This window comes from Pyrgilauda ruficollis, unplaced genomic scaffold (genome assembly GCF_017590135.1).
Source record: "Pyrgilauda ruficollis isolate IOZ18807 unplaced genomic scaffold, ASM1759013v1 scaffold16, whole genome shotgun sequence".
NCBI lineage: Eukaryota > Metazoa > Chordata > Aves > Passeriformes > Passeridae > Pyrgilauda > Pyrgilauda ruficollis.
In genome coordinates this window covers 5,552,095-5,578,974 of record NW_024514764.1, presented here as the reverse complement: position 1 = coordinate 5,578,974, position 26,880 = coordinate 5,552,095, and the positions used below count along the sequence as shown (strand labels likewise).

Sequence of the window (26,880 nt, the reverse complement as noted above, 5' to 3'; positions counted from 1 at the left end):
CACGCGTGGCACCCAATGGGCTACGGGCTCGCCAGCCAGCACTCCTGCCATTGGCCGGCGTTGAGCCGCGGAGTGCGTCCCCACAGGGCGGTGGGCGGGGTTGCGCCGCCGGGCCGGGGAGCGCAGTCCGTGCGGGGCGGGCGCGCTCCGGCCGCTCCCGGCGCTGGGCGAGCGGGGCGGGAGCCTGAGGAGAGCGCGGCGCGTCCCGTCCCGCCCCGCCGGGGCCCCGATGGAGGCGGCTGCGCCCTGGTGAGTGTGTGCACCGCCCCAGGCCGCCGCCTTCGCACCCCCTGCCCAGGCCGCTTTGCTCCCCTCACGGGAGCCGCGCTCCTCGCACGGGCCGTGCCCCCGCTGCCGGCGCGGTTCCGGCTTCCCCTGGTTGCTGCCTCCCGTCCCGGCTCGCCTGGGGAGGCCTGAGCGGGGTTTGCTGCCCGCTCTCACCGCCGCGCTTTGCTGTCCCTCTCTCCCCAGCCCGCAGCCCGCCGGGGCCATCCGGCCCATCGAGCGCCGCTCTGTCCATCGCATCTGCTCGGGGCAGGTCGTGCTGAACCTCGGCACTGCCGTCAAAGAGCTGGTGGAGAACAGCCTGGATGCCGGAGCTACCAACATCGGTAACTCTTCCTCGAATTTAATAACTTTTCATAGGCTTCTAAAGCACGTCTTTTTCCTCAAAACCAAGCGCATGTTAAAAAATCTGGGCAAATACTTTCTGCTGGGGCCAGGCATCTTTGCAGTGATTTTACACCTCAGGTTACTAAAACATTCTGATTCCCAGACTCCAGCTGCATTCCTAGCAGCATGTGAGATTGTGTTATTTAATTTCTAGTGGCCCCTTTGGCAGCAGTGGTGATCAGGCTGTGGCCTTTGGCTAGCACAGGGTAAAGGCAGGGCTGGTTTCCAGAGCTTCCAGGATGGTGGCTGGGATAACTGGGAAAACTTCTGTACAGACACAAGTTCAGTGAAGCTGAATTACCTGGAACTACAGACTGGTTTGCATTAGATTGATCTAACTTTTGACAGCTGTCAAGGGTTAGGTGGGTTTTTTTGTTGTTGTTGTTTTTTTTTTGGTTTTTTTTTGGTTTTTTTTTTTTCTGTTATTATTCAATTTTGACATGGCAAGCTGTTATCTTTGAAAATTTGACTTCAAGTGCAAAATTGATACCAAAGACCATGTATGAACATAAAGAATTAAAATACTTTATGACTCAATTTTGTAGATATAAAACTTAAAGATCATGGGGCAGAACTGATAGAAGTTTCAGATAATGGAGGTGGAGTGGAAGAGGAAAACTTTGAAGGCTTGAGTAAGTTGAATTTTTTTTTGTAATTTAGAAGTTGGCTTTTACATAATGTGTGTGTTACCTGCAAGACTTGAGCAACACTAGACTGATCTTCTGTAGTGCTCTCGTGGTAATAGTTCTTGTAACTGAGAAATAGTCTTTGGTTACTTTGCTTATTCAAGTGGCACAAACAATATAAATAATCACAGAGGAGAAAATCTTATAAAAGTCCATATGGATTAATTCATGTTTAATCATTGGTCGTTGTTGAAGGATTTGGGCTGTGTGGAAGTGGCTGCTTTGGGAAGGTGAATTATAAACTCGAGTATTTGCTGAAGGGGAACTAACATTGCCCCCTGACTGTCAAACTTCCCATTTGCTAGCTTTGAATTGCACAAAATGGGAGCAGAAACAATACTGTCTGATGAATCTAACTAGCCACTGCAGCAGAAATACTGGCATTTCTTTTTTGATAAAACAACTAGGAATCTTTTCCCCACAGGTTATTACTCAGTAACTTCGGTGTTCACTGTACTTTTTTGGTACATCAGAAACTCAATGCACTGCTGTTCCAGCACAGTGAAAGTTCAGGGGTGCTGCTGCTGGGTCAGTTTGTTTCCTGGTGACTGGTGCTGCTCTGATGATGTGGACTGAGTCCCCCTCAGCTGTTGTGCTGGCTGGGCTTGTGCTTGTCCTCTGTCCACCATGCACAGCACAGGCTGCAGCTGGTTTCTGGCAGGGCAAAACCTGTGACAGGTCCAGCAGCAGCAGAGGCAGATACTGTGTCCTGCTCTGAGGCATCTTGTAGAGCTTTTTCCAATAATGCTGAATAAATCTGTGATGTAAGTGTGAAATAGCAGGTGCATCTGAGGATTTTAAAGAGATCTTGTTTGTAGGAAAAAGGGAAAGCAAGCAGTATTTTGTCTTCAATCATTATGTAAAATACAGTTAATAATACATAAGGTCTTTTGCTTCTTGATATGCATACAAAATCTACTTGCATAGACCATTGTCATTTTGAAGTGAAATATATATTTGAAATATCTTTTTCCAGCTCTGAAACATCACACATCAAAGATACAAGATTTTTCTGATCTAATACATGTTGAAACATTTGGGTTTCGAGGTGAAGCTTTGAGTTCACTGTGTGCATTAAGGTAACTAATATTATTTATTAGTAGTAGGAAGTTACTATATGCACAAAAACACTGTGTCCTTTCAGTTTACCATTATTGACAAAGTGGGGCTTTGGAAACTTCTAGTTCCTTACTGTTAGGTCAGCTTTGAACAACAGGTTGCATGACATCCTGAGTCATTTCCAACCAAAATTATTCTGTATTTCTAAGCATCTAATTGGTCATTTTATGTACAAAATTTAGCGTTACTTAAGTATGCAGGTCTTTACAAGTTGGGACTGTGTATTTGCATGAGTATTGATCCTCTGATGTAAAGCACTGTAATATTTAAGTGCTGGTTGTTAGGCTGTAACTCATTAAGGCTGTACTTAAATTTCTTTCAGACCAACTATACATTTTTAAATCAGTCTTTGCACATAGTGCTGCTGGTATTTGTTAGAATGAGGAATGTAGTGTTCAGCAAAACTAGATTTTAACACTGAGTTTTATAAGAGAGGGATGAAAGGGATACAAATAAGAATGTGTAGCTAGGGAAATGTTACACTACTCTAAAGAGCAGGTTCTTAGTTGTTTATGGGGAAGAATTGTTTTATAAAATTAATAGTATTGCTGTAATTTCTATGCTGCTTGTCATGAAGAATAGATAAGATAATATGGTGCTCAGTGAATAATTCTGTTGCCTCTTTCCTCCCACTAGTGATGTTAGCATTTTTACCTGTCATAAGTCAGCAAAGGTTGGGACTCGTTTGGTGTTTGATCACAATGGCAGAATTACTCAGAAGACTCCTTTCCCACGACAGCAGGGAACAACTGTGAGCATCCAGCAGCTGTTTTATACGTTACCAGTGCGGCATAAAGAGTTCCAAAGAAACATCAAAAAGGTAAGGTCAGAAATTCTCAATTCAAAGGAGTATTGTCCCCCAGAATTTATTCACTGCTGAATGAAGCTCAGTTCTCTGTAGAATGTACTGATTACAGACTATTTCATGCTTGTCTTACATCTTAATCAAATAACAAAAGTCTTCTTCCTTGTATGCTTTTCTCTTCTACTTTGCAATATTTGGATTTAAAGGTACATTCTCAGATTTTCAGATTTTGAAAAGAATCCATATCATGATCACTTATCTGTGTTTTAAAATCAGGGACTGCTGTGTTGTGGCTAAATATCAGTCTTGTAAACATCCTGTTTATTTTTAAAGTACTATTTTTCATATATATATATCTCTGTTTTAATTTAGTTTGTAAAGATTTTAAGGATAAAAATCCCCCCCTTTGTTACCTGCAGATATTGAATGCTTTGTTTATGCATTTGTGTTTTAAAAAGAGACATTTCATATGAATTTGAACTTTCTTTTTCCTTTAATAGGAATATGCAAAAATGGTCCAGCTGTTGCAGGCCTACTGTATTGTTTCCAAAGGAGTGCGGATTAACTGCACTAATCAAGTTGGCCAGGGGAAAAAAAGCTGTGTGATATCCACTGCTGGAAGCCCCAGTTTAAAGGAGAACATAGGAGCAGTATTTGGACAAAAACAGGTATTGCTCTTAGTATTGAAAAGAGAGAGGATGTAGCTGCATAGAAGGATTTTTAATGTCTAGTTAAAGTGTGAGAGGTTGGAGTGTTGGTCTGCAGCACACCCTAGAGGCCGAGAGAGAGAGACACCGCAGCCTCCAGGGACTCTGAAAGTCCTGGATCTCCCCAGGGATGTTTTAGAAATGATTTAGGAGATGGGGTTATGGCTTAATATCTCTCTGAAACCCGTTTTAAGAACCGTTGTTTCAGCAAATGGACTGTGTGTCACAAGAACAAGCAATTTAAAAAAAACCTTAAAATGGTGTGACATGAAAGTTTTAACTGGAGAACAGAAAACTGAGGTGTATCCACTTTTGCAAGCTCTTTCTCTGAAACTAAGTTATATTCTGGGTAACCTTTAAATGGGATTGGAGTCAGCCCCTGTAAAGCTGTAGACTGTGATGCTTTCTAAGGAATAGCTATAAAAATAATTGTTATCCTCTAGATGAGAGCAGAGATGAAAAAAAGCTGAAAAACATCCTACCTACAGCTGTATATTACAATCATCAGAAAGATTGAGTGGTTGATAGCTGCTGGCTGTTGATAAACAATTTTTCCCTCCACAGTTCCCCTACAGAGATCTCAAAGCCTGTTCATGCTGTGGCTGAAAGATGAGAGGGAATATGTAACTTTTTCTTGCCATGTGGTACCAAGGATAGTTGAAAATTGAGTGTTATCTGAATCGAATGTTTAGCTTATAGCCTGTTTTTTATGTTGAATACTTAAATTAATAGAAGCTGCTCTAATGGCAGAAAAATAATAGTGGCATGACTGGAAAATGTTTGTGGTAAATGTAACTGTTCTTAGGGAGGTTGTGATTCAAATAACACATTTTTAATAGTTTTATTATCCTTTCAAAAGAAACTTCTATTACTCTTTTTGCCTTTTATTTAAAAAAATAAAACTTGTTTAGGTCATATGTATGTCAAACTGTCAATCATTCTGTTGTTCTGCCTGTGTACATTTAATGTAAGGGTCTCTGAAATAACTAAAGCACATGTTGTGATATTAAAGGATGAGAACAGGCATTTCTTAGGGGCATTTTTCTGTTTCTCAGTGAACAGTGCTGTTATCTTCTAGTAGGATATTTTCAGGATATTCAGTTTGTATATTTTAAGTGTTTGTCTTGGTCAGCTCTTGGTCAGCCAAAACCCACCATTTTTCTCAAATAAATTTTAAGTCTAACAAATGACAATAAAATAGAAGGGAAAAATCTATATAGGTTTGATGTTTCACTTCCTTCCCTTTTTTTTCCAGTTGCAGAGCCTTATTCCTTTTGTTCAGCTTCCTCCTAGTGAAGCTGTTTGTGAAGAATATGGACTGAACCCTGCTGACATGCCACAAAATCTTTATAGGTAATTAGGAAAGAACAAACCACTGCTGCCTGTGACACTTTACCATAATCCAGAATTTAAAAGAAATAAAAAGGTGTGATTTATAGTGTTGAAAAGAGCCAAGAACAGCATAGTAGATATTGGGATGCAGTTTTGTAGTAGCGTTTGTGACACAAGGAATTGGGAGAGGAAATGTGTATATACTTATTCACTTAAACACTGTATAATAGTGTTTCCTTAAGCCCCCCATAAAACACATTCCCCTCAATGCTTTTCTCATCCACTTTCCCTTACTCTCACATTTAACCAACAGCATTACTGGCTTCATCTCCCGTTGTGATCACGGTGTTGGAAGGAGCACGACAGACAGACAGTTCTTCTTTATCAACCACCGTCCCTGCGATCCAGCCAAGGTGAGGGGCTTGCTTTCCTCTCATCAGCTCCACTAACTCAATATTCTCTGAAAACCTCAGGATTAGTAGCTCATGTGTGTGTTTGTTTCTTGGTAGTAGAAGTTCCTCTGTCTCGAGTTTCTGTCTTAGTTGTGTCTATTTGAGTGAACAAGATCTTAATAATAAAATATATGTTTTAGTACATTAATTAATACACACTGGTGCAAAATAGAAGAGAATTTTGAAGTCTATTGTTTTTTCACCTTTTTTTGCAGGTTGTCAAGATTGTGAATGAAGTTTATCACTTACACAATAAACACCAGTATCCATTTGTTGTCCTTAACATTGGGGTAGATTCTGGTATGTTCTGAATAATTTTTAGTAACTTTAGTAAAGGCTATTACAATTTATTCTTCAATGATGTTTGTATTTAGAGAATATTGTCATTTTCATCTGTATGACTTCCTGCACTCTGGGGGTTTTTTAATGCTCAGTTGGTGAGGGAGAAATAGAATCTAGCTGTGGTTCCACTATTTTCCCCCTCCACCTTTTCTATACTCAAAAATAACTTCTTAAGTGATGAGGAAGAGATCATCTTAAATACAAGAAAACTTGTATCATGTGTTTGGTTACTGGGATTTTGAGACACTTAAATCTGATTAGCAGACAAAATGTCAAACAAACCAGAACTAATTCTGTGCAATAACATTGCATTTTATTTGTAAAGCAGTTTTTTTTTTTTCTTTTTGTTTTCCAGAGTGTGTTGACATCAATGTAACTCCTGACAAAAGGCAAATTTTACTTCAGGAGGAGAAGTTTTTATTGGCAATTCTAAAGACTTCGCTGATGGAGATGTTTGGTAGTGATGTTAACAAACTGAATGTCAATCAGAAACTTCTGGACATTGCAGGTAGGACACAAAATGTGGAAGTTTTGAGTATGATATATGGCAGAGAATTAAAGATGGAAAAATGTGTTTTTAAAAACCCAAAGAAGAAATGAAAAAAAAAAAAAGCCAAAAATAAAGAAGGACCCTAAGTTATTAAGTGATTGCTATGGAAATGCCACATGCCAGCACAGCAGGATTTACAGTAAACTTTGTGAACAAAAAGTCACACAGAATTAATTGAGAATGCTTGCAAAAGATTTCTCCCAAGATACTAAAAGAGACCTATGGTTTTTTAATGAAAATGTCTTTGAGAAAGAATGGTTAAGGGGTCATAAATAAAATATGAAAATTAAGTATGAGTTTATTGGATTTTAAACTTTGATTCTTTTATGTTATCTACAGAAATTGATGATTCTCTTGTGACTGTGTAGTCTTTCAAGCTTGCTTTCCTGAGTCAAGATCATCTCATTATCTTCCTTTCAGTCAACAGAGTCCCTTCTCATTTTCCTTTTTACTGACACACAGAATCAGTTGTAGCCTGGTTCTCACTGTTATTTTAAATTAACCTTCAGTAAATTCCTTGTTGGACTGGCAGTTGGCGAGGTTGAAGTCCTCTAATGACCAGCAAATCCCATATACTCTAAGTGCCTATTGTGCCAGCTCCTTAACACTTTGCCAATGAAATTTTATAGTGACCATTAAAGTGTAAGAGCAATTCACTTTTCATTGTCATTCTGTCATTAAACTCTTTTGCTAATATAAATAAATGTGCTGATTGGACTGATTACTGTTCCAGTTTAAAAAGAGACTACAAATTCATTCTTAGTAGTGTCATTAAATGTCTTCAAGATGTAACTGTTTCTGTGTTTGATATTAATGCATTTCAGCCCTATACTCATTGTCTGAAGCTTCAGGGCTCCTTTGAGCTGTTCACTATTTTTCTATGTCTTTGAATTCCTTTTCCTAAAGCATATAATTTAATTCATGTTTCCAGCTAACTTAGAATCTTGAAATACTCTGTATTCTGATTTCATTAGGTAACTTGAAGAAGACACTTCCTGAAGAGGCAGAAAAGCCTCAGGCAGACATGCTGTCTGACTCTGAGACTGAAAATCCAGGTGGTGAAGGCAAAAGAATAATGACTCTTGCCAGATTAAGGGAGTCATTCTCTCTCCATCAAGCAACAGAAAGTAATTTTCAAAGCTCTAAAAAGGTAAAACAGCAGCACAGTTCCCCTAGACAAAGGTTACTTGATACCACTGGGAGTACTGTAAAGATTCAAAAAGCTGTCTTGACTAAGAAGGATGAAAGTTGTCATAAGTTGGACTCAAAGGTGTCAATTCCAAGGAGACACTTGAGAAAATTAGAAGATACTTCAGATTCTGGATTCTGTAGTATTTCTGAGTCAGATGCTGGATGTAGTACACCAGAAGCTGGAAGCTGCATCAATAGTGAAAGTGCAATTAATTCTGAGGAAGAATTCTGTAGCACAGAAGAACAGATGCAGAAGGAATGTCTTAAAACTGCTGGATGCAGTAAGGAGTCACTGGACTGTGATGTTCAGGTGTTGGGCACTGAACCCAAGCTAGATCAAGTGAATGACTGGACTGATCAAAACAAGTTTTCTCAAGAAGCCAATAGTTATTCCCCAAGGGTGAAACGTTTTAAAAGCAGAAAGTTTAAAAGTGAAGCAGATGATTCCAAGGCAGATAAATATCCTGAAGTGAAGGACACTAATGTTGATGTACTGGTGGAAGTTAAAAAGAAAATTGTGCCTCTTGAATTCTCTATGAAGGTTTTGGCAGAAAAAGTAAAAAAGGTAATACAGCAACAACAGAAAAATACAGAAGCTGAAAATTACAGAAGATTTAAAGCAAAAATTAGTCCTGGGGACAATAAAGTAGCAGAAGATGAATTAAGAAAAGAGATCAGGTATTTCTGCTTTCACTTGTTTAATATATTTTGTTCATCAATTAATAAAATTAGTTAAACAAAAATATAAGACTGTCTTGAGGGTGGGCAAGAGGCTTACATGTACCTGCTAGGTTTGGGTTTATTTTTTACTTAATGTAAAAAAAATCTATTTGATGAGTTATTTTATTGACAGAGCAGCTACTTGAACTAAGTGCAAACAGAATATGGAAAGACACTAAAAAGGCCACAAACACCATAGATTTGGCTTAGATCAGCCTTGTAAATTGCAGTTCAGTCAGAGAAACTAAATTTCATGACAGCAGAATGAAAAGACTGCATAGCTCATATTCCTCACTTGTGTGAATGAAATTTGGTGAGATATACCTGGAAAAATAAATTACATTCAGGTGGTGAGGGGACAGTCAGTGTCTGTGATTTGTTAATATTTGGATTTAAAAAATGTGTTAGGAAAGTCTTCTAATTGTGGAAAGAAGGCAAATATGGCAGCTGCCTTCAAAACCACGATGCCATCTTCAGTGTTACCTTGCCTATTGCCATATTGCCTGCTTCTAATTTTGTTACCACAGTTGGGGGAAACCTGTCTTAATGACAGATTTTATTCTGCCAGAAATGGCCTCATAGGTCATTGGCAGATTTTCAACATTTATATCCTGCTTAAATTAGATTTTTCTTTTTTTTTTTTTTAAATATGAAGTGTGTTCTGTAGGGGAGAAACAGAAGTTTTTAAGTTTTACATGATAACTGATAAGGGTGTAATTTATAATCTCTTTATATTTTTTTGTATACAGTAAAGAAATGTTTGCAAAAATGGAAATCATTGGCCAGTTCAATTTAGGGTTTATAATAGCAAAGTTGAATTCTGATCTTTTCATAATTGACCAACATGCTACTGACGAGAAATACAACTTTGAGATGTTGCAACAACACACTGTTCTCCAAGGTCAGAAGCTGATAGTGTAAGTATTTTCAGTGTTTTAACAATAACATGTTTTAAGTTGAATTCAATGTTTCAGAATGATATCTATGATTTATATTTATGTAGCATTTCACACATTCGGAACACTTGAGACTAAAGTGGTTTTTATATTCTGTGTTTCAAAGAGTCAATCCTTACATGAAACATAAATTCCATGGATGCAGTTGTAGCTGTGCAGCAAGTCAGTGGTCAAACAGATTTCCCAGTGGGCTTTGATAGCAGCCCACAGTTTGGTGGGATATTGGAGACTGTTCCTGCAGCAAGGAATGCTGCCCAGCTGACTTCATCTGCTCAGTAACACTTGGAAGCAACTGTTCAGTAGTGAGATTTTTTTTTTCACACAGCAGAGTGAAAAGTTTTACTACAGAGCTCTGTATTAAGTATTTCTAGGTTGTTTCTGAAATCTCTCTTTAATGCTCTGCACTGTGTATCTATGCAGCACCATCTTTTTCTCTCTTTTTCAGGCCTCAAAATCTCAATTTAACAGCAGTAAATGAAACTGTATTGATTGAAAACCTGGAAATATTCAGAAAAAATGGCTTTGATTTTGTCATAAATGAAAATGGTGAGTTTGGACCAGAATTGCTGGAAGTAAAAGAGTTCAAAGGATTAATCTTATTTGTTATGCAAAAATTCCCTTGGCTGTGATCAGAAGTTTTGAAATAAGATGTTTTATTGTATATGGGATGTTTGTTTTTTACAACTTATAATTCTGTGGTCTCTCTCCATGATTTAACAGAACACTGTAAATTATTTTTCTTGCCAGCTTTTTACAGAAGTTTTTGAAGATTGGAGTTGCTCTTTGGTTACATGACTGGATGTGCATTTTCTGGATATGTTACATTAAAATACTTTTGTTTTATTAGTACACCTGCAGGGATAAAGTGATAAATCTAGTAATTTATAATAAATAGATAGCATTAGTAACTGATCTTCTTTGATTTTCCTTATGGCCTTAGTACTGACTTGCTCTGTTGTTTTGAGCAAATTCTGTAACCTGCAAGTTCCTTATTGTTTCCCTTATACAGTGAGGATAATGAAAATGCATTTTGCTATTTGGGAAGACACTACACATTTTTTCCATAGTCTTCATTCCAGAATATCCCAAGGTTTCTTTGGTCTAAAATGCCCTTAATTATCAGTCTCTTACCATTATAAATCCTGAGTGATTTTGAAGTCATATAAACTCAAAAAAGTTTCATAAACCATTTGTTCTTTGGAATTGAAGGGTTTGTTAGAAAGTAGATCTTCTTGCTTTTACATTTGCAAACAACTTTTTGGTTGATGTTAAAAGGCCATAGTTACCACTTTGGTTAGTTAATTACATCCATCAAAAGATTAAATTTAAACATTAGTATATACACACATCACATCATAATAATGTTTTAGTTTCTCAGCTTTTCTCTCAAGAAAAAAGTAATTTCTTGTACTTCTCTGTTTCTTTATTGTCATTGCAAACCTTCCAGCTCCTGTAACTCAAAGAGTTAAATTGGTATCATTGCCAACAAGCAAAAACTGGACTTTTGGTCCGCAAGACATAGATGAGCTGATTTTCATGCTGAGTGACTGCCCTGGAGTGATGTGCAGGCCCTCCAGGGTCAGACAGATGTTTGCTTCTCGAGCTTGCAGGAAGTCTGTAAGTACTGCACTTGATGTTTGTGTTCAAATAAATAAATGCCACGTTTCCTGATGTAGTACAGGTGGCTGTATCTGCATGGGTATGGCAGGGCAAGTTTATTTACTGCTGAGTGTCAACAGCTAATATCCTTCCTTCTGTTCCTCATGTTTTTATCTAGTGTACCTTGGGAAATATTTCTGCTAGTTTTTTATTTTGTTCCAAATAATGGGCTCGTGAACCAAGTGTTAGCTGTGTTGTGTCTTCTGATCGTCTGATAGGTGTTTTTTACCTTTAATGCCTTGTACAGAATTTATTTACTCTAGTAGCTGAAGTGCTGCTCTGGTCTGTGTCAGTTGGCAAATGGAAAAAGGAAATAATTATTTTTTTTTCCTTTGCTTGCAGGTGATGATTGGAACTGCACTGAATGTGCAGGAAATGAGAAAACTGATCACCCATATGGGTGAGATTGAGCATCCCTGGAACTGCCCCCATGGAAGGCCTACTATGAGACACATAGTCAGTTTGGACTTGATTTCACCACAATAAGTCAGTGTCTGTTTATTAACATCTTAAATTTTAATTCTTGGCAATATTTTGAGCTTTTATCATGATTTTCTTATTCTGAGTAAAAAAAAAAATTTTAGGCAGTCTTCAAGTTGGAAGCAAGAGCACTTGGAGGCATTCAGCAGGGTTTCCTTGTTATGCCTGTCCAGTCATCAGTACCAGCATCCTGGAATTCATGTAAATAACTTCTCTCTTATTACAATTTACTGTGTGTTGTACTTCTTTGAGCAGCAATCAAAACTTTTATAAAATAAATACATTTATATATAAAGATCAGGAGTAGCTGAACCTCATTCATAGCAAATACACTGCCTCTGAAAATAAAGTGGAATGTGAATTCAAGTCCCTGGCAATGCCATAAACCAAATATTAGTTTTCAATGTTTATACATCACGTATATGATAATTTTAGAGAAAATGAAAATTATACACAAGTTTAAATATTTTTTCTTATACCAAAGCTGGGTTTTATCAGATAATGACTTAGAGGTTTAATATTACATTTAATGATTAATTTCCTGTTATCCGTGTTTAAGGCTTGAATAGAATTATTAGTCTGGCATCATTACTTTTAATTGGCATTGTCCCCTTCCAAATTCAGACTTGTTTTTCAAGAACAGGGATTCCTTTTCTGATAATGAATGGGACAAAAAGCTGTCTCAGCAGGCACTGCCCGTCGGGTCAGTCCAAATTCTCAGTACAATCAAAACAAGTAGAAAATGGTCTTAATAATAAATATAATAAAATTATCTTAATAATAAATAAAACCATTAAAACAGGTAGCTACACTTTTCCAGTTCTGTAGGACCAAGATTTGACCCAAGAAATCTGTGTTTATGGATTGTGTTCCCTTCACACTCCATTTGCTGCTGATGGAGCTGCGGCCATGATGCTGCTGCTGTTCCTCCACTCCGCGCCGCTTCTCCAATCAACATGGCAGAGCCGTGCCCATGGTGCCCGGCACGGCTGTGCCCAAGAACCTGCAGCAAATTGTCCGTGTCGGAGCGGAGCCGCGGTTCTGCGCGCTGCTCCGCCGCTGCGGGAGCCAGCGCGGCCGGGCCCGGGCCCCGCGGCGGCGCCGTTGTTATGGCTACGGCAGCGCCGCCGCACTGCGCCTGCGCGGGACAAAGGGGCTCGGCACCGGCCGGGTCCCTGTGCTAAAGGGCCCGGCGCCGCCGTTCCCCGCTCGGTGCCGGTGCCGGTTGAGGCTGTCCCTGCCGGGCCTCGCCGCTGCGGCACTCGCAGGCTGGGTTCTTGCACTATCGAGCGGTGATACGCGGCTGTGACAGGATTGCAGCTGTGCGGGCAGTCCTGTAACCTTCAGGTAGCTCTCAACTGGCAAAATAACTACAAGGTTTGGTTGTTGTGCTGTGCTGTGCTTCAGTCTGCAACTCATAACTTGGAAGCAAATTAAATCAATAATAGTAGTGCAGGTGTAACTTCCCAGAACTTGCCAAATGCATATCTTTGAGAAATGGCTTTCAGCTTTTCAATGTAATTAATAGCTAAAAATCAGATAAAGATGGAGATCTCCATGTGGCAAAAGTAGGTCTACTGATAACACTTGCATCACAGTGGTTTTGATGGAAGACTTGCAGGTAATTCACAGACACTGCTCCCTGTTAACCTTGTGGCCTGCCTGCCACAAGCTGACACCCCTGGCTTGAATTGCTGTTACAGAGATTACTTTAATACATGCATTTATAATAATCACAGAAATACTGGGGGTTTTTTTTTTTTTTGGTTTCTTTTTTAGTTGTCTGTGTTTTGGGTTTTTTAACTAGTTTATAGGTTAAAAATATATACCTCAGACAGAAATAAATTTTCATTTTTCAGAAAGAAAGTACACACTGAGACAATTCAGTAGCTATGATAAAAGGCAAGAAGAAAGATGCCAAGAAGAAAGATGGTAAGAAGGCAGCTGCTGAGAATTCAGAAGACTCTCTAGATACCCCAGCTGGGAGTAGCTTAACAACACTAGATTTTCAGAGTGACTCATTGAGCACAGAAACTCCAGCAATTCCAGAGGCACCAGATAAAGAGCCAGAGGTAGAGGAACCACCAGCCCAGCCTGTTCTCCCGATCCACGAAGAGCCTGTTCTTGCTCAAGTGATTATAAAAAGGTACACTTGTTACAAATACAGCAGTGAAGTCAAGAACTCTCATTTAAGTACCTCTGCTGTAGCCAGTGTCATACAAACACTGATTTGAAGCAGAGAATCAGGTTATTCAGACCTAGTAGCAGTGGCACCTTAGGAGATATACATGTGGAATTCTGCTGCCTTCTTGCATCCTAGAGTGCTGCTGGTGCTCTCTGCCTGCCAAAACCCTCATTCTTTTAGCTTGTTCACCTTCAGTGAAGTTTTGTGAAAGTATACACATAACAGGTGCAGGAAAATATATCATGTAATCTTAGTTGTTGCTGGCTTTTAATGCTTAAAGCTGCTCTTGTATCTTCAGAATATCTTAAACTGAGCAAGCAGGTGAATGGCAATGTTAACAAAATCCTTTTTTATTTCAATATGATATTTATATGTAATGTGTCATATGCCAGCATGCCTGACTGTAAGGTAGAAAATACTACCAATGTGGGTTTTTTTCTTAATTGAAGGAAATATGGGTCTGAGGCAACACAACAATTATGTGGAATGTTACAACGAAGTTTCAAAAATTTTAAAATTTTCTGGTTGTTCATTATTCTACACAAGATGCATCAGCTGACCTGTGTGTAGACCATGGTAAATCAAAGGTCATTTATGATCGTTTATATATTATTTATGTGATTATATGGTCATTTATGTGATTTAGATCTATTGGCAGTGACTTGAAATCTTCATCTTTAATTTGTTTTCTTTGTAGCTATGAAGGTGAACAAGTTGATGAATTCTATGAGGGTGAAGGATTTATATGTTTTGAGGGAGGAAATACATACAAGGTAAGTGTATAAATTAAAAAAAAAGTAATGCAGTAAGTTCTCTCTCAAGAGCACTGAGAAACATTAAAACTCTTGATTTGAAACTAGTAGTTGGAGGGGAATTAATGTGTCATTCTTTTAAAATCTTACAGTCACTGTAGGCTTCAGCTGGGGTAAGAGTAAATCTGCAAATGATGCTATTTTCTTCATTTTGAAGGGTCTGTTTTCTGAAGGGCGTATGAATGGAGAAGGGATTTACTCATGGGCTGATGGAGTAAAGTACGAGGTAAAGTACAATTTAAGTTATGACTGAATACGGTTCCACGCAGTTAGATGGGCAAATTGAAGGAAAGTAGAAAAGGTGCAGTAATTGGTACAGTACAGGTGGTAACTGCAGAGCTGTGGCAGTGATTTCATTACAAGCCTGACTTGTCCCAGAAGGTTGGGAAACAGAGAATCTTAGATTTTAATGTTGTAATTTAATCTTTCAGGGAACATTTGTTAAGAATGTGCCGATGCATAATGGCCGTTATACCTGGAATGATGGCAGTGTTTACGAAGGATCAATCCAAGATGGACTTAGGCACGGATATGGAGTTTTCAGGAGTGGTACTCATCCAATTTCTTACATTGGTTATTGGTGCAATGGCAAAAGACATGGAAAGGTCAGTAAGAACTAAATGAGGGCATGGGCTCAGGTGATAACTTCAGGAGCAGCAAGCGTTACTGTGCAAAGGTTTTGCGAAAGTCTTTTGTTCTGTTGCATGATCTTATGCTGTGTAGAGATTTGTTTTTCCTAGAGAGCTTTTCTGAGGTTGTGAATACAGTTAATACTGTAGACCTACTGTTGGAAGTAAAAGACTTGAATGGGTCAGAAAACTGATCTGCCTCAGACTGAGTACTGTAATTAAGATGCCAAGGTTAGCTCTCTCAAAGTATTTCCAAGAGGTTTGAAAAAATGGTAGACTTTGATGTAATGTAATAGGATTTTTCTTTTGAACACTTGGTGTTTTCTAAGGTCTTAATATTAATCAAAAGAGCTTGCTTTCTTTAGTGAATTGTATCCCTTCAGTTGCTTTCAGTACAGTGAGTCAAAGTGACCCTAAGTATTAAAACGTGATTACAAGCGTCATGTTATTTGTATGTGGTGTTTTATTCAGATAGATGAATATTTAGGTATTTAAACTGACTACGCTCTTTGTTTCAGGGTAAGATTTATTATGATGAGGAACAGACCTCCTGGTATAAAGGTGATTGGGTGAATAATGTCAGAGAAGGGTGGGGAATCAGACGGTAAATATGATAACACTTGTTCTTACCCTCAACATTTTTTACTTTTGTGAATTATGTTGCAGTTTCTTGTGTTGTATAAAGTGGGTACAAATGCTGTCATTTCATAGTAGTGTGTACCTTCTGCAGTGGAATAAAAAATGTACAAAGTGCTTTATGATAACAAAACAGACCTTTAGAAGTTTATTTTTATGTGCAGTATTTCTACTGACCATTCACACAAAAGAATAGCTAAAGACAAAATCCCAAATCAGCTTTGGTAAACCACAATTCAGACAAACACACTCGATTGATTTGAGCAGATAAAGCTGCCTTATGAATAAATGACTTATCTATAGAATTATATATAAACAAATATTGTTAATAGCTATGGAAAAGACTTTTTGGGAAAAAGAGCTGGTTAATACTTTTAGTGATTTCTAAATTTAAAATAGGAGGTAAACAGTGGCTACAATAAAACCTCTGTGTCCATGTCATATGAGTCAATTTTCAATTTAATGCTTCTATTTAGCCTTAATAAATTATAAATTTATTAGCAATGAGGTTTCACATAAACCTTCTATGAGATCAGCACAGAATTCAGTATGAATTAACTTTCATTGGTTTTTTTGCAGCTACAGGTCTGGAAATATATATAATGGTCAGTGGAAGAAAAATCTACGACATGGACATGGAAGAATGATATGGGTGACAGATAATCAAGAATACGAAGGACAGTGGGAGTGTGGCATGCAGGTATTAACTTCTTCCCCAGAAACCCTTCTTTAGTTCAGCATCTGTCCACTACTCTAGGAAAGCTAAATAGGGAGTTTTGTGCAATATCAAAGGAGCTTTGTATCATTTTTGCCAGTTGAGTTTGCCAGTTGGGATAACAAAAAATATGTTCTTTATTGTAAATTGATTCTTATGTTAGCAATATTCAAATTGTTAAAGGATTTTGATTTAGTCTTATAAAATCAAAATTTCTTTCCCTAGTGGAAAATATAAACATTTTTCAATTAAAAAAAAAAAGTTAAAGAAGTGTTTGTGACTTAGCTTGAGCTACAATTTCAGCAGTAGGTATATGTGGCAGTTTATTTCTGTGTCACCTGTAAAATACTAGACCACACTGTTCCCACTTGGAAAAGTTTTATGATGGGAGACAATTTTGTGGCATTTTCAGTTCCTTCCATTTATTATTCTGTTTCAAAAAGAAGGCGAGTTAGTTGCTCTGTCTTTCCACTCTGCTTAAAATTGTCAAGGAGTCCAGCTTGTGGACCATCCTGGCTCTGTGGCATGGTGTTCCTCACCTGGCTGTTCACTTCAGGAGAAGGATTCAGGGAGGAAGGGTGGGTATCTTTAGGAGTCCCGTGGTAGAGCTTGCTCAAGTGTGTGTTGGTGCAGTGCATCCTCTGGGTGCTTCTCCCACGCACCGTTGTAGGATCTAGTTCTGTCCCCGCTTTGAAGTGCTGCAGCCATCAGCTGGGGGCTTTTATTTCAGAGAATTGCCAAAGTCTGGACCTGTTTTTTAAACACACAATTTTTTTCAGCATGGTTCTGGTATGCACACATGGTTTTTGAAGAGAATGGAAATGTCTAAGTATTCTCTACGGAATGCATATGCGGGGGATTTTGTAAAAGGGGAGCGCCATGGACATGGGACATTTCTTTATGCTGATGGAGCAGTGTACAAGGGAGAATGGGTGCATAATAAGAAGCATGGCAAGGTGAGTATTGTCAGAACTACAGACAACAGCAGAGCAAACTGTTCTGCTCTGTATAAGTGGATCTCTAGATTTCTGTACAGCAAATTACATTCAGTTTGCAGTGTGGATGGAATCCCCACACAAAGGGCAGAGAGTCCAAAAGCAGCTGGAGTCCTTCCAAGGACACAGGCTGACTCTGTGATTAGATATGTTTTGGGTATACAAAGACATATATTTCACTGTGGATATTTTCAGTTCAATGGGTGCATCTTGAGTTTTGCAGTGGTTGGTCAGAATTTCACACTTCTACTACGAGCTAATGGGTTTCAAGCTGTCCTTGCACAGAGAAGTTCTTAAAACCTCTCATAAAACAGACTTTTGAAAAAACTCTGAGTGGAGTGCCATATATGCAACCTAAGGAGTACAAACAAGTCTTTCTATATGGGGGGAAAATACTTTTCAAAATCAAACAGATATATAGTCAGTCCTTCATCCCAACAGTGTACCTATCTAATAGGTGACAAAATGCAGTAAAAGAGGGTAGGAAAAATTATTTTGCTGTATTTTATTTCATATATTGCATTTTAGCCAAGATTCTGAAAAGGAAATTTGACTGAGAGAATTAGTGGTTTGGAGGGTTTTTTAATCTTTGTTTTATATTTATGTTATAATTAATCTGTCTGTAGGGCATCTTTGTCTTCAAGGATGGTAATGCTTTTGAAGGAGAGTTTATAAATGATCATCCTGTGGAATGTCGTACTCATCAAGGGTCTGCTGTGAAAGCCAAGAACCTGAGAGCCACTAGCCCAAGAAGCAATTTTGGCACTGGTGAGCAGCTTAACAAAACACATTTTACTTAGTCACATTTTGTTGTTCCATTTTACTATAATATGAAACTGTTTGTACATACTCAAGGACCAGACCTATTTCTTCAAAGAATTTAGATAGAAATAGGAGTCATGGCTTTTGCTTCCATGCTGCATTTGCTGTCAGTGACACTTGGAGTGATGTGGCACATCCACACCACATCTTGTAATGAATGGAGCTGTTGTGTGAAAGTTTCACAGGTTTTATAATGTCTGCATTTCCTTTTGGTTAGGGGTTGATTTGACAGAATTGCTCTTCAGTTGTTCTGCTGTTGGTTGTGAAATCTCTCCTTCTTACTGTGAAGGAATCTATTGTTCCAAGTCAGTAATATAAGAAGGAATAATACACATTTTGTTTTTCTGTGTGTGTATATAGTAAGCTTTGTTTTAGTTTGTTCTAACTTATTTTATTTGCTTGGTAGAAAGGACTTCAATCACTAAGGACTTGGGAGAGTTTTCTGTTCTGGGATCAGATATTGATTTGGATGTATCATCACTGCTTTCCTTCTTCCCAAGAGAAGAGAGAGAGGATGAAATGCAACAAGTATAAGTCTACTGTTTGATACTTTCAGTTTTCCCCTGTATTGTGTTTCATACTATTTTATCTCTGGTTTATTTGTGTTAAAGTAACTTTTTCCATTAAACAATTATTTGAAAATCTGAAAGACATGAAAACAGAAAAGCAAAAAGAATGAATAGACAGTATTGCCTCTTCTGAGCTTCCACTAAAAAAAGGCCAGTTAAAAATGGGTTAACATATCTGGAAGGGCATGGAGCAACCAGCTTTAGCTACTCTGAGGTTTGTCCACTGACAGAGGATGATTTGTTTTTATCAGTCACCAAAACCCTTCTGAGTTGAAGCATTACTTTTGAGTAATGCTTTTGTGAACTCTTAGCCAGGGATATGCTAAGTTGCAAGGTCAAATAATTATCTGCCCAGTTACAGGATCAATACAAACCGGTCTCTTATTGCTTTGAGATGATGCTGAAAATATATCCTGCTTTATTCAGGTACAATTGGCTGTGTTGAGGCATATTTCAGAATTGAGAAAAGCCTACTACTTCTACAGTGCCTTAGGCTGTGCTTCCCCTGACGGTGTTTGCTCCCTGACTATGCTGAAGTTTTGGAGATTTCTGAAGGACTGCAATTTTCTTCTCTCCTCCGTAACTCTTGCTGAAATAGATCGACTGTTGAGAGGTTTGTATTCCTGGTGAGCAGGGTAAGCTGTGGAGGGTTGGAGTGGCAAGTTCTCCTGGCAGCTCAGCTCTGGGAGTTAAGTGGTCCTGAGTCAGTACCTTGTGCCTGGGAGTTCTCAGTGGATCAATTTATACTTCTCTGGGCACTTCTGGTCCTTAGGCGAGAAAATGCAAAATTAAAATACAACATAAAAAATTGGCCTGAAGAGCCATCTATTTCACCCCTGGTCTTGCCATTACAATTTAAGAGAGAGAGAGAGAGAGAGAATTTTGAGAGAGAAGTAGGAGAAACAAATTTTATTTTTTTTTTAGTATTTGTAACTTTGGTTTGCATGTAGTATTTTTTTGTCTTCCATAGAGCCAGTTAATCAATCAAATCCCTTTAGACCTGCACTGTCCTTAGTATGTGAAGGGTTTAACTCCAACTTTGAATCCTCTTTTATTTCTATATATGCTGAGTGGATGCATTTCTAGAAAGAGAATTGTCCAAGATCCAGCTACAGGTGGACAGTTCTCCCTTAAAATTTGTTTGGAAGTGCTGCATTGTCTGGTGTGAGTCTCCTGGGAGTGTTGTTACACTGTGATAGGTGCAGATGGAGAGGATAAGAAGGGCTGAAAAATCAGTATGCCTATAAGCATTTTAATATACATGAGAACAGCAGAAATTTGGTTTTTAAAAAATTTTTCAGGTGATGAACCACCTAAGAACATACATGATCCAAGACATATATTACTGTTCAGAACATTTGTATCCTACCTTGTTCACCTGGCATTTCATATCTATCATAAAGAGTACAAGTAAGTTTCATCTTTTAGTGATATTTATTTCAGTAAAATCAGTTTGAATCTTCCCAGACAAGAGTGGTTTTGTTTCAACTGTAGAGATGAAGTTCCTAATCTGAAGAAGTGTTTCTTAGAAATGATGTTCAGGAATGTTCTGCCCTCTGCCTGTTGTGTCCAAAGTAAGCAATGCTATTTCTTCTTTGCAGAATTCATTAATTAGTATCACATGCATTGCAGTTTTATTGTTAATGTTATTTTTTCCCAATTCATTTTGAAAGGTATCTTATATTCTGATAAAGAATTCTCATCTTTTGCCATGAGCTACTTTGAGAAATGCTGGGATATATACAAAGACTTTTCTAGACCATGTCCCAGACCTCCATTTGACTCCACAGTGAAGCTGAGGCAATTCCTCTGGATGTTGGATGTAATAGTCTAATTTTGCTTTGTTTTGTGTGATTAGATGTGATCTCTTTGTTCAGTTTTTATGAGCCTTTTAAAATAGTCCCTGTGGCTTCTGCACAGTTGAGAAGGTGGGAGTGAGGTTATTTGTGCAAACTGTCCAAGGAGCAGTAAAAGAACAGTTGTTCTACTATTATCTACTGTTATTTATGCACTTTGTCATTACTTGAATTGTAACTTTTTACTCTTATCAAATCCTAGACAAATGTGTTTTAAGGGAATATAAATATTTTTGCTGATCCCCACTGTGTCTCACTCTGCCCCATCTATAAAATGTATTTATGAACATGTCCTATTGTTAGAACTCAAAGACTGACAGCTATTGAAATAACACCATAAACCGTTTCAATAAATTACTACAATAAGAGCATGAGCTTCTTTACTAAAATTCAGTAACTTGGGGACAGATCAAAATTACTATGAAGGTAGAGAACAATTCCCCCTGATATGCCGAGGGTTTGGGTGCTTCACTTTATAAATCTGAGCAATTTTTTCATGAAGAAAAGATCGGATGACAAAGTTGTAATTTTTTGTATTTTTGTTTATGAGCTTTCTCAAGTTCTTTTGTAACACTGCTTTTGCAGTCTAGGGAAAATTCCCATTGGCTTGAATAGGACTAGAATTTCTGCTGTTAATTACATATGTGGAAGTATAATTTGAAACCACTAGAAATTTTGGCAAAGGCTTGAAAGGGAGGTAGATTAGGTCCATGTGGGGCATGCCTTAAGTGCTGTTAACATGTGATATTTATTCTTACCCAGGATTATAAACTTCTCAGTGAACAATTAACTGCTGCAAGAGTTCTGGGAATATTTGTCAAAATTGGTGCCTCCCTACCTGCCATCCATGGTGTCAACCTGGAGCTGGAGGTGTGTATGGAAAAAACCCATAGTCTGTTGCTACAGGAACAGTTAAAATTGCTTTTAAGAACTACTGCAAATGCTGTCCTACCTGCTGGAAGAGAAGGAAAAGGAATTAATTTATTTTTAAAAAATAGAGTAAAACTTCAGCCTCCATTTGTCTTCCTTTGTTCTGCTTATATCTTTTAGTTTAGCTAATGTACTTCTATGTTTTTTCTTAATTACCTCATCTTAGCACAGTCTCAGCATACTTGACCATTCAGAAAGGTCCTTAGGAGTGCCATAATCGATGCAGGGAAATGCCTTTTCCAGTGGAGTGCTGGTAGTAGGGAGCTGCCTGACAATATGGATATGCAGTGATCAGGGATTAGTCACTGCACTGAGGCTGTTAAGGTGGATCAGTAAGTAAGATCTGAACCCACTGATCCTGAAAATCTGGTGATGCAAGAAACCTGATGAGTGACATGTGAGGTGCTGCCACCTCAGTGAGGACAAATAGTGACTGCAGAAGACTCTTGTGCTACCTGAGAACTGGCTTAGTGTAGAGGGTTTTCACCCTTAAAGAGTTAACTCTTACTTAGCAACAGTCTTTTGTAAATGACATAACAGAATTTGTTTTAAACAGGATCTGATAAACTGAACACACAGTGTAAGTCTTACTAAGGAATCCATTATAAACCCACTCTTGAGGTTTCTAGCAGCATCCCATGCAATTAAAATATGATGTTTTAGGTAATAGCTGTAGTTGTGAGTTACTTGTTGGAGAAATTTCTCATAGCTCCAGATACAACAAAAATCAGTGCAGTGTTTTAGCTCAGTATAAGTATAAAGTATAACACATCATATCCTCTCCTGAATTTTTTGAGCTTTGGCTGTTCTCAGTTTTTCTTCAGAAAAAGGGATGTTTGACTAGATAAATGAGGCCAGGGGGACTTCACTACAACTTCTGAGTTCTTTGCTTGCTCAGGTACATAGGCCTGTTAATGAAGAGATTTTGTAAAAATGAACTAATTTACCACTGCCTTTGTTTTACTCTAGATGGTTTTTCTAGAATTTTTTGAAGCTCTTCTTGAATGTGCATTGGTGTATGTTACTGAGGATATGATCCTGAAGAAAGAAGCTGAAGATAACCAGAAAAGAAGTAGCTTTGAAATCAAGGAGTGCTCCAAGGAAACCTCAGCTGTGTCTCCCACGGAACATTCTCCACCCCAGGTAAGGCTGATGCAGACCTGTTCAATATTATTATGTGTCCACTGAGAGAGTGAAGTCAGGCCCTGAAAATGTTCTGTTTCCTGACCATGGTAACCAATTTCCCCTTTTTGCATAAAAAAATACTTGATTGAGTCCTTCTGCTTTTTCTGTTTGTTGGTACCTTAAATTTTAACATCAGTGTAGACAGTTTTAACATATTTGCACATTTTCCAGATAACTGTAAATACACATAGTACTTCCGAAGGGGAACTGACAGATTGGTTGGCTCGTGAAAGATATGTCTCTTCTGCATTGAGCTGAGTGTCTAAAATTGTCCTGTAAAAATGGCAGCTGTTGTATGTAGCAAGCCTTGCTGTTTGCCAGCAGTTGAGCTGTCCTCTTTTTCTTGACACTGGTGCAATTTGCATATACAGAGTAGTTGAAGACATGAATTAAAATTGTTATTATTTGGAATTATGCACAAGATGGAAGTATTTTTATTAATTCAAGAAGTATTCACAAACATAATTTCACAGCCTCTAGTGAGCCAGTAGTGCCACTGTACACCACCACTTCCCATTCTTTGGCCAGTTGTTCTCACCCTATGCACCCATTCCCTTGCAGCATCACTGCAAGCAGTGACACAGTTGGACAGTGAAGTGGTCCAGTTAAAATAGTAAAAAAAAAAAAAAGGAAAAAGAAAAAAAACCCCTTAATTAAATGTACTGAGGCTAAAATTGTTCTTGTGTTACATTTCATTAGTGCAGCAGAAGTATAATTGGTACAGACATAAATGATGACATTTCCAAGGCAGCTGAGCTGTACATTCAGGAGCAGATGAACAATAGATGAACAATATGTAGAGCAACATGTAAGAACAGAGGAACAGGTCAAGGAACAGGAGCTTTCAATTTCTGTAGTGCTGTCTTCCCCTAGCTCTGAAATAGGATAATCCTGCTTGCCTGGCTGGTATCAAAGGAAAAGTGTTAGCTGGTAATACTTGAAAAGGTGAAACACTCCTGCAATAGAAATATTTTGAGATAGGCATGATTGCAGGATGCATTTGGCTGGAAGAATGCTTTGGAGATAGGAATTTGCATGATTGGGATTTCACTTTGTGATTTGAACACAGGCCCAGACATTTAGTAACTGAATTTAAAACTTCTTGCCAGCCACCGAGACCTTGTGAAGACACAAAGCCTGCTCATCAACCTTCTCTACTGGGTGAGTACTGTGTAAAGTGGCTACAAAACTATAAACTGGCTTGAGGAGATTCACTTTTTCTACAACTTTCAAAACAATTAAACAGGAGCTGATCATGGAAATAGGTGATGTATTGCAGTTACAGAGGGCAGCTCCATTCAGTTTGGCAATTATGACAAAGTTTATGTTTAGCTTTCCATACCTGCTGTACACAGATGGCTGGGCAAGTTGGAATCTCTGAATTTTTTCTTAATTAGAAGCTATCACTTTTTCCTTAAAAATAGCTTTAAATGCTTTTTAAACCTTAATTCTTCCAGTTCTGTCCCACTCATGTGGGCATGGAAACAGGAGCTTGAACTCTGTATTGTGCCTTCATTAGAAACAAACTTTTCATCATTTCAGAAGTATTTTAACCACAGGTCTGACTTTCAGGGCAGGTAACAACCTATATTTGTGCTGAAGATCAAACTTGGAATTTCATGCACAGGATTAAAGGCTGAGTAATTTTAATTTTCTTTCTTTGCAATATCAGAAACTCTTCTCTCATTTCCCATAACTCCTGGAGAAAGCAAAGATGATGTGTCATTGCCCAGCAAGGATGTAAAAGAAGAACAAGATTCCTGTCCAGAAAAGGAATTGATAGGTAAAACAGTCCTACTGTTTTAGGACTTAACACACACACACAAATCTCTTGTAGATCTTGAATTGTGACGTTTTATTTGTATTGGCAGATTTCAGCTTGTCACAAGAGGGCAGTAAATGAGCATTAATTCTGGAGGAAGATTTTTTTAAAAATTTAAAATATTTTTTAAAAGAAAAGGAAACTTTAAATAAGAATTTAAGTACTGACTTACATAGTTTCCCCAATTTTAAAACGCTGTGTTTAATTTGTGGGGCATCTATAAGCTGTAATTTGTATTTATGAGAAGCTCAAGCTGCAAGCCTGTCTGTGGAGTGTCTTGGACAAATAAAATGTATTACTGCCAGGTCCTGCTGCTTCTACTTAAAATCAGAATTATAATTAGTGGTGTGCCACCACTAGCTGGGATAAGATGCCTTATGTTAGGACAGACCAACACTCAGGCAGAAGAGATGTTCAGTAAGAGCACTTTGGTATGTTGAAGGTCGTAGTTTTCTGTACCATCTTCCTTCCAGCTGATTAGCAGATCTCATCTGGGTTGGTTTTTATGTTTGTTAAATGTTTTCTTCTGCTACAGAATTCAAATCCAAGGACAGAGTTTGACAAGGATCTTTATGTAGTCATCAGCTCTTTTGCTGAAATCTGATGGGTGAAATGTTACACATCTGAAAAACTGTTTGTTCAGGGCCCATCACCTGGGCCTGGCCTGTTTCCTGACATGACAAGGGACACTGGCACACACCTCTGTCCTTTCAGGTGCTCATGTTTGTTCATCCCTTCCCCCGTGCACAGGAGTCACAGATACTGAACTGTCATCAGGTTACTGCAGAAGACTCTTACCATAGGATTAAAGGGAAGAGCATTGTCTTTTTGTGCCATTCCCAGGGCCAAGTCACTGAAGCCTCACAAAAGGGCCACCCCCATTCAGTTCAAAGTGTCTCACACCTTGCATCCTCTGTACCATGCAGAAGCCAGACCTTCCCTTTGCAGAGTATCAGAGCTGAAATATTGTAGTCCAAAACACATTTGAAATAGAAGTGCCCTGCTAAATAAACATGTTTTATTTACATCTTGCAGATGAAGCAAAAGAAGATAAAGATGAACAAAAGGAGCCGTTTAGTTTCTGGATGTGTCAGGTGGAAACCTTTCTCACAACTAAGTTATTCCCTGCTTTTGAGCATGACATAATGCTGAGAGATAAAATAGAAGAAATAAAAAAGGAGAATGATGAATTAGCTGAGCTGAGAAAGAGCCAGGCTGAGGAGCTGGAAAGGTGAGTGTTGAATCTTGTCTGGCAGTACTGTTATCCTTTATCTTCCACAAGCAAAATTATTGAAAATGAGAAGTGTTCAAGAAAGTAATATAGCATACTGTACCTGGAAAACTAACTCCCACAGGTTTCATTAGTAACATACAGAATGAAACTCATGTGCTTTCCGCTACTGGCTGGAGTAACAAATACAGGCTGCTTTCACCTTACAAACTTAGCTCTGGTATTTCCTGGTATTTGGTTCATGCTCTGTGTAAAGACAGTTAAGACATATTTGGACTTGAGGGGGTAATTAGAGACTTTCTGCTTCTCTGCACTGTGGCAGTTGATGCTGCTCACACTATGATTAGAGCTGGAGTTGCTTAGCCAGTGGAAACCTGTTTCCCTTCTCTTACAGTATCTTAAATTCAAATTTTGATCATGCAGACTTATTGCTGAAAAAGAAGAAGAAGAAGAGGCAAAAAGGCAAGAAGCAGCAGAATTACAGGAGAGTATCAAGCAGAGGGAACGAGCCTCGTCATCTTGGGAGAAACTCCTCTCTTGGAGAGGTCTCCAGCTGAGAAAAGAGGCCTCCAAAACAGAACCCTCACCAAAGAAAAGAGGCTCACAAGCAGCAGAGCCTGAGGGGGAAGAGGCAAAGAAGGCAGCACCCACAGGTACCAAGGCAACTGCTGACAAAAAGAAAAAGAAATAAATCCTTTGCTGGGAACTGCTGAAGCTTCAAGCAAGAACTCTTCAAATAAGAAAAAAAAAAAACAACAAACCAAAACAACCCCAGAAGACCCACTTGTAGGAAGCTGTAAGAATGGCTCAACTGCATGCACA

The 26,880-nt window shown here is 38.5% G+C and overlaps 2 protein-coding genes across 2 annotated transcripts; both read left to right on the top strand.

Moving 5' to 3' along the window:
* Positions 1–90: 90 nt before the first annotated feature.
* PMS2 (PMS1 homolog 2, mismatch repair system component) lies at positions 91–11,966 on the top strand. Its single transcript, XM_041462803.1, has 15 exons — positions 91–249; positions 472–611; positions 1,218–1,304; positions 2,335–2,437; positions 3,114–3,297; positions 3,783–3,950; positions 5,245–5,342; positions 5,635–5,734; positions 5,989–6,073; positions 6,471–6,623; positions 7,640–8,534; positions 9,326–9,493; positions 9,978–10,078; positions 10,980–11,149; positions 11,534–11,966. Exons 1-15 carry the CDS (start codon positions 230–232, stop codon positions 11,675–11,677), a joined length of 2,616 nt encoding a protein of 871 aa, XP_041318737.1. The 5' UTR covers positions 91–229; the 3' UTR covers positions 11,678–11,966.
* A 957-nt stretch (positions 11,967–12,923) lies between these two features.
* LOC121350853 (radial spoke head 10 homolog B-like) lies at positions 12,924–26,829 on the top strand. The gene is made up of 20 exons (XM_041462580.1): positions 12,924–13,018; positions 13,531–13,817; positions 14,554–14,629; positions 14,826–14,894; positions 15,100–15,273; positions 15,816–15,901; positions 16,513–16,633; positions 17,428–17,604; positions 18,270–18,411; positions 18,872–18,993; positions 19,461–19,647; positions 20,336–20,444; positions 20,529–20,608; positions 20,708–20,856; positions 21,653–21,760; positions 22,790–22,963; positions 24,115–24,166; positions 24,678–24,788; positions 25,863–26,058; positions 26,482–26,829. Exons 2-20 carry the CDS (start codon positions 13,564–13,566, stop codon positions 26,747–26,749), a joined length of 2,655 nt encoding a protein of 884 aa, XP_041318514.1. The 5' UTR covers positions 12,924–13,018; positions 13,531–13,563; the 3' UTR covers positions 26,750–26,829.
* The last annotated feature ends 51 nt before the right edge of the window (positions 26,830–26,880 follow it).